Here is a 19380-nt window from a genome sequence, read left to right as displayed (position 1 = left end):
GCCCTTACCTGTTTCAGTATGACAATGCCCATGTGCACAAAGCGAGGTCCATACAGAAATGGTTTGTCGAGATCAGTGTGGAGGAACTTGACTGGCAAGCACAGAGCCCTGACCTCAACCCCATCGAACACCTTTTGGGTTAAATTGGAACGCAAACTGTGAGCCAGGTCTAATTGACTAATATCAGTGCCCAACCTCACTAATGTTCAGTTCACATAATATAATTTCAAAGTTTGCATTAAAGTGTCTGTAATAGAATATTTGTCAAAAACAAATGTAGACGTCAATTGCGTTTCTATAGCTTCCCAAAAAAAACGTTTCACTATGGAGGAGTACCAAAATGGCTGCTTTGTGGCTTCCAAAGTGCCCCCTTGTCAGACATCCAGGGTTTATACACATCATTGGTCCCGACCATGAGCACCCGCAACTGTGACTGTTAAGGGGATGTTAACATTAAACTATTTGGCTGACTGTTAAGTTGTAATGTTACGACCCATTCCGAGTTACCACGTTTAATGATTTGAAATGACAATGTTGACATTCTCCTCTCCCTTTTAATTTGCTGGTAGGGTTCAAAGCACCCCTATACCAAATTGGTGTATAATTAAGTAATTCTATTTTACCTGTGGGTGAGTTACCTCTTAAGTGTGTTGTTGGTCCCCAACCAGCAAATTTCACAGTGAAACAAAAACGATAACATGTACCAGCCAAGCCGAAATAACCTGTTATCATCTTTAACATGTTTAATTTTAATGATCTATTTTGACCTGTGGGGCTGTCACTCAATACTTGCACCCTCAGATGTCCATACTTACTGTACATGGAGCCAAATGTCCCTACAAAATAACAGTTCACCATTGAGGAATCTCCCCACAGCTTTGGTATAAGTAATCCAAGACCTCTGGTAGTGTTAGAAAAACAGTAAATGAACACTGTACTGTATGATAATGATCCAGTCCACTTCCACAGCTCCATCCATCTACTGTTTAAGAGAGACTGATGCACAGTCTCAGACGTCACGTTCACACTCCCCACTCCCATCCCTTGTCTCAAGGCTTCTCTCCCCACCAGTCATGCACATCCTCCACAGCCTGTTGGTTCTCCCTCCACTCTGAAGGACAATGTCCGCGGTGCTTAAGATGGTACTTCCGCAACCTTAAACCCCATCGCCTCGACCCCTCGGGCGTCAACGGACGCTAACGGCCGTGTGCAGACATCAGGCAGATGTCACCCTCGTGGGGGAGGGCTCTAAATCTCCTCGCTGACCCAACCGGAACAAATGAAGACGTCAGCTCACTTGCGGAAATTACGGCTTTGAACCAGCCTTTGGGTTAGAAATCATGTAGAGCGTTTGATGAAAGCCGGTGAGTAATGATCAGTTGGGTTTTTCAGAGTTAAGAAAATGTGTGTTAAAAGAGCGTACACTACACACTCACACAACCACACACACACGAACGCTTATAGTATGTGTGGGCAAGACGGTCTTTTTTTTACTTCAGAGTGAATGTGTGGAAAGGGGTGATCAAGCTTTCGAGAGTCGGCTCTGTCCTAAGCATTGGAGTTAGTTAACCTTCTCCACAGTGAACTCTCCGCTGCCACTGTAAACCCAGGGCAATGATAGACCTCTCATGGCAACCAATTAGGGGCTGTCATTTTTGTAGAAGTGCCAGGCTTCTGCTTTGATTGATCGTGCACAGTGCAAGGAGGAGGAGAGAGGCAGCCAGGCATGCAGGCAGGTCAGACCTACAAGTCTAGCTGGCACCACAGGTTCAAGGCTGTGATCGATTTGAAAGGCAACCAAGCAATGTTATTTATAAGATCACAAGGCCGTTAGAACCAACTAGTCGCTTAGCCTTTGCCACCGACTGTTGCTCTGTGCCAACCAGGAGAGAAACTGAGATTTAGGACGACTAGCTAACCTGTCTCTGTAGGAAGTAGTCTGGTTAGTTTATCATAGTGCGTGTTGGATGCACGTCTGCTGCCATGCACTGTATGTGTGTGTACTCATTAGGAACAGCTTGGTGCTCTCGTCGAATCCAAATACCCCACAGCAAAGGCTAAATAGCAAAGCAGGCTTTCGCTGAAAATAAGTGTTATTTATTTTTATTGAGACAATTGATGCCTTTCAGCGCATTGTCGGTTACGGAGGAGGGTGTGAGGAATTTTAATTGGGATGTGCCTGGACATTTAATATCATGCCTGTCTGTCTGCAAGGTATCATGCATGTCCTTGCCTGTGAAATGTTAAACTGAGGTACAGAGACGAGGCATGCCAATATATGAAATATAGTTAAAGGCAGTGCTTATTGAGCCGAATCATAATTGGCAGTCGTCCCTGACGGGAAACCTGGAGCATTTTGTGGTGTTTTTTTTATGTGAGCCGCCATTTCCGTGCCACCCCGGCCCTGGTGACTTTAGAGAAGCCTAATGTGTGTTATTTGCAAAGGGCACCTTCATTTGTGTGCGTCGTAACCTCGAAGACGAGGTGATTTTCAGCTGTGAGCTAATCCGACCGCAGCACACTCCGAGCAGCCCACCCAGGCCCGCCCAATCAGAACGACTGTCTTCGGTCACACTTGATTTTTAGGCCTCGGCAAATCCAACCGATTACTCTAATTGTCCATTAATTGTGCGATGATTATTCCATCCATCTTCGATTATTTGCACCCTCCCCTTGGTTAGGTGGTAACAAGGTGACTTTCATGCTTTCCGTGTATGTAATTATAACACAATTACTAGTTTGGTCCAGTGTAAACAGATGTAGTGACATGTTATGCTGCTTGAGACAATATGGAGGAGATGTAAGCGTGGAAGATAGGGCTATGTATGAACTTAATTGTATTCGTCTCATTTGGTTCCTAGAATTGAATGAGGCAGTTCTGTATACGGTATGCATATCCCTATACTGTATCTTTATGAAAACATGTACCTGACAGAAACAGAGCTTTATTTGGATTCAAGGTCCCTGAGAAACCATTATTATTGTCAAAATTATGATTATTAATTATGTTTATCAATGCCATTGTGTCAATGACTCTACATGTGAAATATTGGCATTCCTTTTTAGATTCAAACTACACAAATACAGTACATTCAAATGTCTTTTTGTTGAAAATTGTCTTAGAGAGCTGCTAGTTGTTTTTTTTTTCATTTAACCTTTATTTAACCAGGCAAGTCAGTTAAGAACAAATTCTTATTTACAATGATGGCCTACACTGGCACGACGCTGGGCCAATTGCGCACCGCCCTCTGGAACTGCCAATCACAACCAGTTGTGATACAGCCTGGATTTGAACCAGGTTGTCTGTAGTGATGCCTCTAGCACTGAGATGTAGTGTCTTAGACCGCTGCGCCACTCAGGAGCCCAAGGTAATATGCTTCTGTATGGCTCTGTCATGTCCTCTTCTTTACTTAAGTGCTGGGAGTTTATTCTGACTTATAATTTACTTTGAAAGTCTCTTAAATGTTTTTGAAAATGTATAAGAAAAATAAAACCTCTACACGACTTTTGCCCAGAAGTAGTAGTTGTGCGCCTCAGCAATGTCTGACTTTTACCCTCCTTTAGTGCACTAATACATTGGATTAGCTATTGTTATTCGCTGGCAACAGGGAAACAAGAGCTTGTCTCTGATGCCTTGATTTATTGTATTTACATTGATGCTGTGTAATTCGTTTGTACGAGGCAAGCAGAAGCTAGCGCCCCAGTGGCCTGTTTCCGTGTGTGTGTGGGGTGGGGGCGGTTGTGAGAGTCAATATGATTCATGCGGGTGCTTCCCCCATTTGCTGGGCTTTGTGTCCAGCTCAATTAACTGAAGGCTCATACACTCTCCCGCACGCCGGGAGCCCATCAGAGGAACCAACAGCCTATCCCAACAGCTTACAGCCTGTGTGTGTGGATATTTCTTTCCTCACGGTGTCAATTGCTCTGAGCAAGTGAAGCCAACTCGGGACAAATCTCCTATTCCCCAAACAAGTGTACCGACATCTCATTTACCGTCGTCTCATTTAAGCCGCACTGCCACTGGCAAGGTTGTTTCAAATACTGTCATTGCATCATACAAATGGTTCCACCAAAGTTGCAAGCTACAAACATTTCTGCCTGCTTCTTTGATCTGTGTTGTAATGAAAGGCTTTGGCCATGACAGTGCGGATGATACGCCATTTAGCAGACTCTTTTTCTCCAAAGCGACTTACAGTCGTGCATGCATACATTTCACATCTGTGTGATCCTGGGAATCAAACCCACTATCCTGGTGTTGCAAAGGCAGGAGCCGTGTGGGGTTGGTTCACCAGTGTGGTTGGAAGAGAATCAATGAACTCCGACTGAACAGAGCTGGGCTGGGGTGTCTGTGTGGAAAGTCCCCCCTCCCCCCCCCCCCCATCTCTCTTGTCTTAACTAAGCCCACTACACCATTGTTGTTTTTATATATGTTTTATAATTAGAATGATAATGCAAAGCCAATTAATGTGGTAGGATGTTGTTGGATTTGCCATTTCTGAACTGTAGTGTTTACCAGAGGTCACAGTTAAGGCATTCCAGTATGTAAAATTCTAAGAATGGTTGATCGATATTGCCTGAAAATGGCCACTTGCCTGATTATTGCAGGACCATTGTAGATTGCGATATCCTCTATCAAATGCTTGTGTCGAATATGGTTAATGACCACTTCTCACCCTTCTTTTCAAAAATCCTCCATATCATTTATTCAAATTTTTCAGGGGGTGCTGCAGGTAAGAACGACAGCAGTGGTGAAATCTGCCTATCAATAATTGTTTTTGCGACCTGTGGACAGCCAGTGAAAAATGTGCTCTCGCAACAGCTGCAGAGTGCCGATCCCAAGCAATGGAATAGAAGTTTGAGGGAGTTCCTCCCTTCTAAATTCCTCCGTGGTATTGTGCTCCACATAATAAACCACTTACAAAACAAGTTTCATTTAAGAAGACGGCGTTTTATTGTTCAATCTAATTTGTGTTTAACGGACACATGCTCAAACTCGCATACTTCAACAGCTGCAAATGATTGAGATATCAAAATGTCACAAAGAAATGTAAACAATAGGCCTTTAGAAAATGCAGGATGGCATTAATTTTTCACAAGCAAATAAACATTTTCGGTAGTGTTCAATGCATGCCATGAGAGCAGCATTTTATTTTTCAACCATGTTTTGAAGCAAGACCAACGGATTTTCACGATTTCAGTTATATCATCAAAATCAATAAATCAAAGCACCTTTTTGGCCTCATTCAGTGGTTTTATACATGATTAAGTAGAATCCTGTTGGAAAATGGTTAAAACATTTTTTTAAGGTAATTTATATTCCTAAAACATATGTTAAATGATACTGTTGCTGCTTCCGGTTGTCATCTATTTTTGATTTATAGCCCAGTGTCAAAACAACGGTTTTAAATGTCCAAATTCATAATACAAATGTTTAAAGAGGTTGTGATATTTTGAAGCCAAGCATAAAAATGACTCCCGACACAATTTTCTAAATTTGTGCCTTATAAACTGCACACACACCAAGATTTACCAAGCGGCAACTCTAAACTGGAATTGATTAGCTTGTTCTACTATTATCAATACCATGCACAAATGAATCACTCACATCGATATCCTATAGAAATCAATGGAACTGGGACAATAACCATGGTGACATGTACCTTTTTTGCGCGAACTTGGGTATACTACATGTACATGTCGATAGATGAGAACCTGTAGTAGCCATTTATCAACTCATCTCCTTGTGCCACAATGTTTTAAAGAAATCGATTTAGTATCATCTTGATGACTATAAACTTTTATATTAACATCACCAACGTGATGTTAAAAGGATGTGTACTTCCGCTCAATTCATGTGGTAGAAAATGCAAGCTCATTAGGGAAATGAGCGCAATATAAAATATTTGAATATGACAAAATAATTCAACATGTCAATTTATGATCATAGTATATGTTGTCCACTGACAAGCTGACCAACTCATTGCCTTTGTGGTTAGTGTCCACCCTGAGATTGGAAGGTTGTGAGCTCAATACCTGTACGAGTCATACCAAAGACTGTAGAAATGTGACCTGATGCATCTCTGCTTGGCACTCAGCATTAAGGAGATTGATTGGAGGTAAAGCCCTGCTAGCGTCCTGTCCAGGTGGTCTACGTGTACATCAAACGCCTCATGCTACAGAAACAGGAGCCGTTCTGGCTCGTGCAAAGCTAATTTACTCACAAGCTGTAGCAACTATTACATATATTTAACCATTTATAGAGTTTAAAAAAGTGCTCTCAAACACAATTTAACTGGGCGCTCTAGGCTAGAGCCTCCACAGTGTCTGTGCAGCAGGCTGAACGTTCAACTTCCCTACAATGAGCCCCATCAGTCCTCCATGACAACAAAAACATAAATAACAGAGTAGCCTAATAAGTCCTTCATTTTTGGGTCATGTTCAGGTAAATCAATTTGACTAATTTATAATCCAAAAGTTACATTACAGATTACAATGTTGGACAGGTAACTGTAACAGATTACATTTAGAAAGTAACCTACCCAACCCTGTAAAATGCTATGTTATGCTATGCTAAATCATTTCACGATGTTGACCCGACTGAACAGATGCAGATTCATGATCAATGGTAATAGCCTATGGAAGACGTACAAATGGCCTAGCAGTCGCGGGGACGCCATTCTGCAATGACATGTCGACTATTGGAAATGCTAATGTGGTCTGGAAGTTATCCAGGAGCTATACATCTGTTTATTTCTCCTCGGTACATGGATTGTTAATCAATATAAGCTAACCAAAAATAAATATATAACTTTGTCTCAAAGCAATCAAAGCTGCTTGTGGTAAGACGTAATTTCCAATAAGCTTACTGTAGCCTCTGATGCTAATATAAAGTCAATTCCCAGGTAATCAAATGCCATTTTACCCAACCCGCCATGTCATTGATTTATATTTTCAATATCAGGTAGTTCCACACGCAAAACATTTTTACATTTACTGTAGTTGTCTTTAACAGGAAATATTAGCACTTTCATTGTGTGCTAATACAGGCACTTACTCTAAGGGTAATGTGTGCTAATACAGGCACTTACTCTAAGGGTAATGCATTGAGATGTGCTTTTGTAAAAACATTAAACTCTATTTAAAAATCTATAATAATTAAGGTTAGTTAAGGTCGCTGACGGCATGATGTTTGAGTTATGTAGTTATTCTTCTTAGCTGTCACCTTGGAGCACTGACAGATACTCATTTGTGTTGGTACACCAAGAATAATACAGGATTGGCCATGGCGGTGTTGTCATTCCTTGAAAGTGCATTTAAATCACATCAGCGACCTTTTCTACTTGAGTACTAAAGGTCAGCATTACACTGCCTCTGCATAAACACTGCAGAGAAAAACTATTTCAAAGTGCATCATTTCAAGGTTGAATAAACAATATTTTTACTTTACTTGCAACAGAGACTCTTAAAATGCCCCTTTCATGCAACAACAACAGGCCTGTGATGTTTAATTTACATAGTGCTGGGGGCGTGTTCAGCAGGGTACTACTTTGTCGACCATTCTGTTGAAATATGTTATATAGAACAGATATGCCTCTCTGGCATGTAGACTAAGGAATCACGTCAGTTCTATTTATGACATTTCTTTCTGCAATATTTGCCCACTGATAACACAGGTCAAATAATACAGGGCATTTTTTACATGAATTCAATGCTTTTACAGATGACGGACTAATCCAGTAAACACAGGTTGTGTCAGATTATTATGTCACTTTATTTATGGATAAACATGAATACAAATCCCTCAAATGATCATGACCTCACGTTCGACAAGATATAGTGTCATTTAAGTGACAGCTACTGATTTGAATATAATGGGGTTGAGCAAGTGGGTACCATTCTTATTCAGAGAGGGTACCTGAGTTAAGACTGGTGAAAGTCTCATTTAGCTGCACATAGTTACAGTTGTTATTGTGCTCTCGAATAGAAAAGCAAACACGAGTGTTTGTGCATCTCTCTTTGGTCGTGGGATGATCATATTTATCGGGATATCATTTAATGGGATACATTTGTGTTTATTGTTGATTTTGTTCAATCTCTAGAGATTAAGTGACCAATGGTAGTGCTCCCGTCCTCTGAATGCTTTCAAATGTATTTATTTTTACACGTTTGAATCACATTTTCTTTGCTTATGGCACATTTATTCCCTTTTTGCTTTCAGTTTTATTAATATTAATAATTATAACTCAATACTATTGACATTAAGTTGTCTCCATAGAAAATGACCTTGTACTGCTAGAGGTTAATCAAACACAGAAATGTGTGTATTCAAATACCTTAATAGAATACTCTGGTCATAGCCATGTTTCTCCACTGATCTGCAATGACCCAAAAGACATCTGTTTAAAGGCCATGGCAATACATCCACATACAGTCTCCTCGTTGAAATTCATGAGAATCCCTCGGACTAATAAACTTAATTTAGCGCAACATTTTGTTTGATATTCCCAGTACAGAGCCCTTACATTAACTGCCTGTGGATATTCCAAAATACGTAAAACCAGCAAGAACAGCTTACAGCCAAATATAAAATATGCATGTAATTGGAAACCAACATTTCCATTCTAGCTTTTGTATTTGAAGAGGGTAAGCTATTTAGTTTTAAATTTGTATGCAGCCTCTTTGCAGAGCCGTCCATACTTTTGAATACATCTCAACCATGCCAAAATGTATCTTCATCTTTTGTAGTACTTATTAAAACATAAATTATTGTATTCCTTGTGAACTAGCCAATGATGACACGGCATCGTACATTAACCAACTCCATTGAAGCTCGCAGTGAACAAAGAACACTTGCAACCTCTAATTGTGGGGAAGAGAAACGGCATGTATTTTTTTTATTCGCACAGTGCTTTTGTCAGAGTGCATCAGGAAAGAGGCCAGAAGTTATTTATTCCACTGCTTGATTTTTACTTCCTCCTATGCTGTAGTTGGATCCCTTTCATAGTGCTGAAAGGGTCGACACTTTATTTGGATTAAATTGGTTTGCCTTCTGTGCAACAGTGATAAGAGGGAATAGTGCAGGATGAAATATTTATTCATTTCTTTATTTGTAGGCATTATGGGGACTTGGTGTGGAGGTTGAACACACTGTACTCTGTGACGACCTTGCATAGCACATGTTTTCAAAAGCAGGGCCTCTTGCTTAAAGGCCAAGCGCAGTCAACAATGTGATTTTCCTGTGTTTCATTTTTATCTCCACACTGAGGTTGGAATAATACTGTGAAATTGTTTGAAAAGACTGCCTGAAATTTCAGCCTGTTTTGGTGGGATGGAGTTTTGGCCTGCCTGGTGACACCAAAGTAAATTAGTTAATAGACCAATAAGAAAAAGAGTTCCAAACCTCTCTGCCAATAACAGATCATTTTCAGTTTTCCCCTCCCCACTCAGACCACTCCCAGACATTACTAGGAAAAAATAGGGTTGAGAAATTGCTTGTTGCTTAAAAGCAATTTAGTTTATTTTTGACAATTTTAATTGAAAAAAATTACAGCAAGGTACTTAATTGTTATCCAGAAATGATTTGATATTGAGAAACAATCGGTTGCATTGTACCTTTAACGACAACACCCCCTTAGCAGGGCGAGGGCTTTTTGCAAGTCACGAGTCTTTTTACTGTATAATCAATAACATGCCACCTGAGAGGTATATTGTTTGCTCTCAAAAGGCTTTGCAATCTCAGAGGCCCAAGAAAGTGCTACAACTTAAGCGGACCTCATCCGTATGTCTATTTTATCCTCACATCACCATGTCAATCACAATTTCTTTCCAACACCTTCCTATTCCCTCTCCCCCACTGTGTCTCAACATGCTGCTGAGTTTCTTTACATTCAAAGTACCAAGTAGGGTTCTCCAATCTTTTGCCTTGCTCTCCTCAGTTGTCTTCTGTAAGGTTTCTGGAGTCTGGAATAAATAAAACGCCTCACTATGGCACTTTGAGCATTGGATGGAAAGGCCGGAATATTTAATAAAAAGTTGACATTTCTATTTTTGAGTCGGACCAGAATGCCCTGGGAGAGTTGCTAATGCACCATGTGGCTTGCTCGACAACCTTGTACTTTTTGCACCTCGCAATGCATCTCCTCTAGGTGTTACTGGCAACAAATCCTTGTAGGCTTTTTGGTTACGTTCACCATGGGACATATTTGTCACAGTATCCAGGTCCCGGGATAAATTCTTGATTCACTGTGGTTCACTTAAAAAGGAAAAATCAACTACATTTACCTCAGACCGCTCCCTGGTGATTTTGGAGGTTACCATTTGTGAAAGAATGTAGTCCAACGGGGCAAAATAAGGCATTAGACGCCATTATGTCTGTCAATGGGTAATTTGGTCAGGGATTGATCAGGAATTCATTAACATCATTTATAGTTTGTAATGAAGAATTAGAAGATGTTTTGTAGAAGAATTTGTCATACTGTGTTGTCAATGGATCCCATAAAGATGATTCAACAGTTTTAATAAAAGTCTAGTGCTACCTTGAATTACCGTTTGTTGAATTATTCAATTTTCTGTCAAAGACATGGTAGTCTGGGGATTATGTTGAGTTAAGAGTTGTTGTTCAGGTTAGCAAACGCCTGTATCATGCCAGTTTCAGGCACGTTTTTCAGGACTTGCTCTTAAAATTGCATTTGCTGCCATGTCTTTCTACGTTTTTTTGCCAAGGGTTGAAACTGCAGCTTCTTTTTGCACTTACGAGTATCTGTGTTAATATAGGTAGGCCCTATGCGTACGACTATGTCTTTCCCATATTGGAGTAAGGCCATGATATCTTGTAAGACTGCTTTTAGCTTTGCTGCCCCATCACCTTGGAACACTTTGCAGAAGGACCTGAAACTGGATCATTTTCTTCCAATTGATGATTTTAAGTTAGATTGGAGGGTTTCTTACCACGAATTGCACATGTTTTAAAGCGTACTTTTTTAAACTCTCTTCTGTACTATGCAAAGGTTTTAACTTCCATGTATTGTTAAGTTTTAATTTTGTGTCATGTTGTGTTTACGGTCTTTCTTGGCCAGCGCTCACTTGTAAAAGATATGTAAATCTCAATGTGATCTCTCGTTAAATAAAGGATAAATACGAAACCAGCCAAAGAGGTTACAGTGTGTTCTGTTCGATCTCTTCCAGCAAAGTGCCTAAGTAGGATTGCACATTTTGGAGAATTTTCACAGGTGGAAACTTTCCGTGGGAATTAACGGGAAAATATGGGAATTAATGGAAATATATGCAAATTAATATTAATACCATTTAAATGTAATGTTTTTTGTATTGGATATATTTACTATATCATATGGAGACAGAAACAAACATTTTACCTTATAAGTAGACATAATTGCAAATGATTAAATCCTTCCAGTAGAAATGAAAAAAACTATTGTTACGAATTAAACTTTAATTAAATGAGTTGACTCTTCACATGGGATGATTTCACTGAACATCAATAGAAAGGGAATATTGAATGATCCCCAATGATCCATCGCGTCTCCAAAAAACATTTTCAACATAACTCTGTAAAATGATAGTCTAGAAACTAAAGCTTTGGTTGTCTTCCTCTCAGGCTTCCATGTCTTCTCCCTGAACCTCCTCAATGTACACCTCTTAAACATCAGACTCTGAGGCCTCGTCTTCACAGTCACTTTCCAACCTTGTTGAGGATGGCTCGTTGTCAGGCTTAAAAGGCCTCAAATTTGCCCGGATGGCCACCAATTTTTCAACCCTTGTATTGGTCAGCCAGTTGCGTGCTTTGGTGTGTGTGTTCCCAAACAAGGACCGGTTGCGCTCTGAGGCAGCTGATGTTAGTGGGATTTGGAGGATGATGGAGGCAACAGGGGAAAGAGCCTCAGATCCACAAAGTCCCTTCCACCAGGTAGCTAATGAGATATTTTTGCACGACTGCCATATTGCATCTCCATCCCAAAGCCCTTGCTTGGATGTGTACTTCGCCAGACTGCCAAGAACCTTGCCCTCATCCAGGCCAAGGTGGTGAGACACGGTAGTGATGACACCATAGGCCTTGTTGATCTCTGCACCAGACAGGATGCTCTTGCCATCATACTTGGGGTCCAACATGTACACTGCGGCGTGTATGGGCTTTAGGCAGAAGTCTTCACGCTTTTTGATGTATTTCAGAACTGCAGTTTCCTCTGCTTGGAGCAACAATGAAGTGGGCAGGGCAGTACGGATTTCTTCTCTTACATCTGCAAGCAGAGTCTGAGCACCAGACAGGATGGCATTGTCTCCCTCAATCTGTGCAATGGCTACTGCTATAGGTTTCAGGAGTTTCAGGCTGCTTACCACTCTCTCCCAAAATACATCATCCAGGAGGATCCTCTTGATGGGGCTGTCCATATCGGCAGACTGTGATATGGCCATTTCTTGGAGAGACTCCTTCCTTTACCAGGCGACTGTCAAACATGATGACAACACCACCCCAACGGGTGTTGCTGGGCAGCTTCAATGTGGTGCTCGTACTCTTCTCACTTTGCTTGGTGAGGTAGATTGCTGCTATGACCCTTCACATACTTAACCATTTCCTTGGCTCTCTTGTAGAGTGTATCCATTGTTTTCAGTGCCATGATGTCCTTGAGGAGCAGATTAAATGCATGAGCAGCAAAGCCAGTGGGTGTGATGTGAGGGTAGGAATCCTCCACTTTAGACCAAGCAGCCTTCATGTTTGCAGCATTGTCTGTCACCAGTGCAAATACCTTCTATGGTCCAAGGTCATTGATGACTGCCTTCAGCTCATCTGCAGTGTAGAGACCGGTGTGTCTGTTGTCCCTTGTGTCTGTGCTCTTGTAGAATACTGGTTGAGGGGTGGAGATGATGTAGTTAATTATTCCTTGCCCACGAACATTCAACCAGCCATCAGAGATGATTGCAATACAGTCTGCTTTCTCTATGATTTGCTTGACCTTCACCTGAACTCTATTGAACTCTGCATCCAGCAAAATAGTAGATAAAGCATGTCTGGTTGGAGGGGTGTATGCTGGGCGCAGAACATTTAGAAATCTCTTCCAATGCACATTGCCTGTGAGCATCAGAGGTTAACCAATTGCATACACAGCTCGAGCAAGACATTCATCAGCATTTCTCTGACTACGTTCCTCCATTGAGTCAAAAACACTTCTGATTCCAGGAGGACCATGAGCTGTTGCTATCGATAAGGTGTCTGATTCATCATTTTAACCTCAAATATAAGTAGAGGGACTTTTTGTCAGAGGTTGCTTGTTGTGAGGGAACTTTATGCACTTCAAATCAAATTGTGTGAATAAAGTTCCCTCAGCATAAAGTTCCCTCTGGTGATTCTGCATCTTTGTTGCATTCTTCACATATGATTTGGCACAGTATTTGCAAATGTACGCAGATTTTCCTTCTACATTAGCTGCAGTGAAATGTCTCCACAAATCAGATAGTGCCCGTGGCATTTTACTGTAAAGATATTAGAAAATAATGAGTAAAAAAAAAATATATACAATTCCATATACCGATAAATAGTTAAGCAGTTAGATTAAACAACTCCTTTGTAAGATAAATGTTTTAAACTGAAACATGTATGGAAACAGGTGAATTAACACGCAGAAGTTAGCAAGCTAAAACCCACATGGTAGCAAAAACTAGCTAGCAGAAATTGTTAACAAGTTAGAAATGATTTAAACACACTTTGCTGTAGGCTACTATTTACTAGTTAACAAAAAATCATGTATGTCATATAAAATATATTCACCCAGTATTGTAATCAAAACTTCCCAGAAAGCATGTAGTTCTTGGCTCAGACAGTGTAGTAGTGTGGGCTCAATAGCATCTCATTATTGTGCAGATCTTGAGAATTGTGATGTGTTGGAAGAATGCATTGTGCATGCAGAGGGTTGCAATTCCATTGAATTGGGAATAGTTTAACAAAAATATGCCACAAGACCTAGAATTGCCTTATGTGTATCCCACAAAAAAAGGTTCACTGTTATAAGCTAACTTTTTTGATGAATTTAAGCAAAATTCCCGGGCTTAAATTCCTATGGAAAATATCTGAAATAATTCTGGAGATTTCCGACCCTTTGCAACCCTATGCCTAAGGAAGGTCTCAGCTTTCCGTTAATTGGAGTTGCGTGGGCACACATTGGACACCCATACACTTGCACTACCTTGTAAGTCTTCTCATGTGACCGTAAAGTCATTATATAACAGTAAGCGAATAGTAGTTTGCTAATATTTACATTAGCTCCTACTGTTATTGCATATTATTTAACATAGTTAGCATAATCAATATAGCAATTTATTGACAGAAGTTAGTAATTTGTCAAAGAACACTGAACACAAATATAAATGCAACATGTAAAGTGTTAGTTTCATGAGCTGAAATTCAAGCTCCCCGAAATGTTCCATAGGCACAAAAGCTTATTTCTCTCAAATTTTATTCACAAATTTGTTTACATTCCTGTTAGTGAGCATTTCTTCTTTGCCAAGAAAATCCATCCACCTGGTAGGTGTAACATATCAAGAAGCTGATTAAACAGCATGATCATTACAGCTTGTGCTGGAGACAATAAAAGGCCACACTAAAATGTGCAGTTTTGTCACCCAACACAATCCCACATATGTCTCAAGTTGAGGGAGCGTGCAATTGGCATGCTGACAGCAGGAATGTCCAACAAAAAAGCTGTTGCCAGAGAATTTAATGTTCATTTCTCTACCATAATCCTCCCCCAGAACCGTTTTAGAGAATTTGGCAGTATGTCCAACCGGCCTCACAACAGCAGATCACGTGTGTGGTGTGATGTAGGCGAGCAGTTTGCTGATGTCAACTTTGTGAGCACAGTGCCCTATGGTGGCTGTGGGGTTATGGTATGGGCAGGCATAAGCTACGGACAACGAACACAATTGCTTTTTATTGATGGCAATTTGAATGTACAGAGATACCGTGATGAAATCATGAGGCCCACTGTCGTGACATTCATCCGCCGCCATCACCTAATGTTTCAGCATAATGCACAGCCCCATGTCGCAAGGATCTGTTCCTGGAAACTGAAAATGTCCGTTCTTCCATGGCCTGCATACCCACCAGACATGTCTCCATTGAGCATGTTTAGGCTGCTCTGGATTGACATGTACGACATGTCTAGTTCCTGCCAATATCCAGTAAATTCGCACAGCCATTGAAGAGGAATGGGAGACACGATCAACAGCCTGATCAACTCTATGCGACGGAGATGTGTCGTGCTGCATGAGGCAAATGGTGGTCACACCAGATACTGACTGGTTTTCTAATCCACCCCCTACCTTTTTTAAAAGGTATCTGTGGCCAACAGTATTCCCAATCATGTGAAATCCATAGATTAGGGCCTGATTTAATTTATTTAAATTGACTGATTTCCTTATACTGTAACTCGGTGAAATCCTTGAAATTGCTACATTTTGGATTTTTTTTTTATTTCACCTTTATTTAACCAGGTAGTTGAAGTTCTCATTTACAACTGGCCAAGATAAAGCAAAGTAGTTTGACACACAACAACAACACAGAGTTACACATGGAATAAACAAACATACAGTCAATAATACAGTAGAAAAAGTCTATATACAGTGTGTGCAAATGAGGTAGGATAAGGGAGGCAAGGAAAGGCGGCCAAAGGAAGAATTGGTTTTGGGGGTGACAAGTGAGGTATACCTGCTGGAGCGCGTGCTACAGGTGGGTGCTGCTATGGTGACCAGTGAGCTGAGATAAGGCGGGGCTTTACCTAGCAGAGACTTGTAGATGACCTGGAGCCAGTGGGTTTGGCGACGAGTATGAAGCGAGGGCCAGCCAACGAGAGCATACAGGTCGCAGTGGTGGGTAGTATATGGGGCTTTGGTGACAAAACGGATGACACTGTGATAAACTGCATCCAATTTGTTGAGTAGGGTGTTGGAGGCTATTTTGTAAATGACATTGCCGAAGTCGAGGATCGGTAGGATGGTCAGTTTTACCAGGGTATGTTTGGCAGCATGAGTGAAGGATGCTTTGTTGCGAAATAGGAAGCCGATTCTAGATTTAATTTTGGATTGGAGATGCTCAATCTGAGTCTGGAAGGAGAGTTTACAGTCTAACCAGACACCTAGGTATTTGTAGTTGTTCACATTTTCTAAGTCAGAACCGTCCAGAGTAGTGATGCTGGACGGGTGGGCAGGTGCGGACAGCGATCGGTTGAAGAGCATGCATTTAGTTTTACTTGCATTTAAGAGGAGTTGGAGGCACGGAAGGAGAGTTGTATGGCATTGAAGCTCGTCTGGAGGTTAGTTAACACAGTGTCCAAAGAAGGGCCAGAGGTATACAAAATGGTGTCGTCTGCATAGAGGTGGATCAGAGAATCACCAGCAGCAAGAGAGACATCATTGATGTATACAGAGAAGAGAGTCGGCCCGAGAATTGAACCCTGTGGCACCCCATAGAGACTGCCAGAGGTCCCGACAACAGGCCCTCCAATTTGACACACTGAACTTTATCAGAGAAATAGTTGGTGAACCAGGCGAGGCAATCCTTTGAGAAACCAAGGCTGTTGAGTCTGCCGATAAGAATGTGTTGATTGACAGAGTCGAAAGCCTTGGCCATAGATGGGCATGTTGCGTTTAATGGGACCAATACATTTTTTTGTTGTTTAATTTAATCTTTATTTTACTAGGCAATTGCGTTAAGAACAAATTCTTATTTATAATGACGGCCTATCCACGCCGTCCAAAAGTAATAATTTTGACTCATCTGTCCATAGAACATTCTTCCAAGAGTCTTGATGATCATCCAAGTGCTTTCAGGTGCTATTTGTCAAACTTGAGTCAACTTGTTGGATTAGATGGGTCCCATTATCTCTGGCGACAAAATAAATTAAACACATTAAGAACCTCATACCAACGGTCAAGCATGGTGGTAGTGTGATGGTTTGGGGATGCTTTGCTCCCTCAGGACCTGGACGACTTGTCTTTATACACTGCTCAAAAAAATAAAGGGAACACTTAAACAACACAATGTAACTCCAAGTCAATCACACTTCTGTGAAATCAAACTGTCCACTTAGGAAGCAACACTGATTGACAATACATTTCACATGCTGTTGTGCAAATGGAATAGACAACAGGTGGAAATTATAGGCAATTAGCAAGACACCCCCAATAAAGGAGTGGTTCAGCAGGTGGGGACCACAGACCACTTCTCAGTTCCTATGCTTCCTGGCTGATGTTTTGGTCACTTTTGAATGCTGGCGGTGCTTTCACTCTAGTGGTAGCATGAGACGGAGTCTACAACCCACACAAGTGGCTCAGGTAGTGCAGCTCATCCAGGATGGCATATCAATGCGAGCTGTGGCAAGAAGGTTTGCTGTGTCTGTCAGCGTAGTGTCCAGAGCATGGAGGCGCTACCAGGAGACAGGCCAGTACATCAGGAGACGTGGAGGAGGCCGTTGGAGGGCAACAACCCAGCAGCAGGACCGCTACCTCCGCCTTTGTGCAAGGAGGAGCAGGAGAAGCACTGCCAGAGCCCTGCAAAATGACCTCTAGCAGGCCACAAATGTGCATGTGTCTGCTCAAACGGTCAGAAACAGACTCCATGAGGGTGGTATGAGGGCCCGACGTCCACAGGTGGGGGTTGTGCTTACAGCCCAACACCGTGCAGGACGTTTGGCATTTGCCAGAGAACACCAAGATTGGCAAATTCGCCACTGGCGCCCTGTGCTCTTCACAGATGAAAGCAGGTTCACACTGAGCATGTGACAGACGTGACAGAGTCTGGAGACACCGTGGAGAACGTTCTGCTGCCTGCAACATCCTCCAGCATGACCGGTTTGGCGGTGGGTCAGTCATGGTGTGGGGTGGCATTTCTTTGGGGGGCCGCACAGCCCTCCATGTGCTCGCCAGAGGTAGCCTGACTGCCATTAGGTACCGAGACGAGATCCCCAGACCCCTTGTGAGACCATATGCTGGTGCGGTTGGCCCTGGGTTCCTCCTAATGCAAGACAATGCTAGACCTCTTGTGGCTGGAGTGTGTCAGCAGTTCCTGCAAGAGGAAGGCATTGATGCTATGGACTGGCCCGCCCGTTCCCCAGACCTGAATCAAATTGAGCACATCTGGGACATCATGTCTCGCTCCATCCACCAACGCCACGTTTCAACACAGACTGTCCAGGAGTTGGCGGATGCTTTAGTCCAGGTCTTGGAGGAGATCCCTCAGGAGACCATCCGCCACCTCATCAGGAGCATGCCCAGGCGTTGTAGGGAGGTCATACAGGCACGTGGAGGCCACACACAGTACTGAGCCTCATTTTGACTTGTTTTAAGGACATTACATCAAAGTTGGATCAGCCTGTAGTGTGGTTTTCCACTTTCATTTTGAGTGTGACTCCAAATCCAGACCTCCATGGGTTGATAAATTGGATTTCCATTGATTATTTTTGTGTGATTTTGTTGTCAGCACATTCAACTATGTAAAGAAAAAAGTATTTAATAAGATTATTTCATTCATTCAGATCTAGGATGTGTTGTTTAAGTGTTCCCTTTATTTTTTTTAGCAGTATATAAGGAACCATGAATTCTGCTCTGTATCAGAGAACTCTACAATACAATGTCAGGCCATCCGTCTGTGAGCTGAAGCTTAGCTGGGTCATGCAGCAAGACAATGATCCAAAACATACAATCAAGTTGACATGAAAATGGTTAAAAAGCAATAAATTAAAAGTTTAGGAATGGCCTACACAAAGTCCAGACCTAATCATTATTGAGATGTTGTGGCAGGACTTGAAACGAGCAGATAAAACAGATAAAACAAACGAGTTAAAACACTTCTGCATGCAAGGCTGGGCCAAAATTCCTCCACAGCGATGTGAGTGACCGATCAACAACTACAGGAAGCAGTTGATTCCAGTCATTGCAGCTAAATGTGGCACAACCAGTTATTGAGTGTAAGGGGGCAATACTTTTAAACACTGGGGAATTAGTTGTTGCATAACTTTGTTAATTAAATAAATAATTTGTCTTTTATTTATGCTTTTTAACTAGACAAGTCAGTTAACAACAAATTATTATTTACAATGACAGCCTACCCCGGCCAAACCCGGACGATGCTGGGCCAATTGTAAAATAAGTATACATTTGTTTCGTTATTTGTAAATGCAGGTTCCCGTTATCTAATATTAGTTTTCGGTTGAAGATCTGATAACATTCAGTATCAAAAATAGAGAAAATCAGAAAGGAGACGAATACTTTTTCTGAAGGCTGTGAAATCGCAAATGGGGCCTACTGTGGTCTCTCACCTGCTGTGTTTGATTTGGCAATGTTTTTTTCTTTCTCGTCCTCCAGGTGCCCACAGGG

At 41.6% G+C, this 19380-nt stretch overlaps 1 protein-coding gene across 4 annotated transcripts in view; it reads left to right on the top strand.

Annotated features, from left to right (window-relative positions):
* ntm (neurotrimin) overlaps positions 1–19380 on the top strand; it is a 467218-nt gene that overhangs the window by 357332 nt on the left and 90506 nt on the right. For all 4 annotated transcript variants that reach the window (XM_014197606.3, XM_014197609.3, XM_014197608.3 and 1 more), the window contains one exon: positions 19369–19380. This exon is cut by the window's right edge and continues 221 nt beyond it. In XM_014197606.3, the coding sequence (XP_014053081.1) occupies positions 19369–19380 (12 nt within the window). The remainder of the gene's footprint in view (positions 1–19368) is intronic.

Source organism: Salmo salar, chromosome 04 (genome assembly GCF_965601325.2).
Source record: "Salmo salar chromosome 04, fSalSal1, whole genome shotgun sequence".
NCBI lineage: Eukaryota > Metazoa > Chordata > Actinopteri > Salmoniformes > Salmonidae > Salmo > Salmo salar.
The sequence above is the reverse complement of the archived record's forward strand: the minus strand, read 5'-3'. Positions and strand labels throughout refer to the sequence as shown.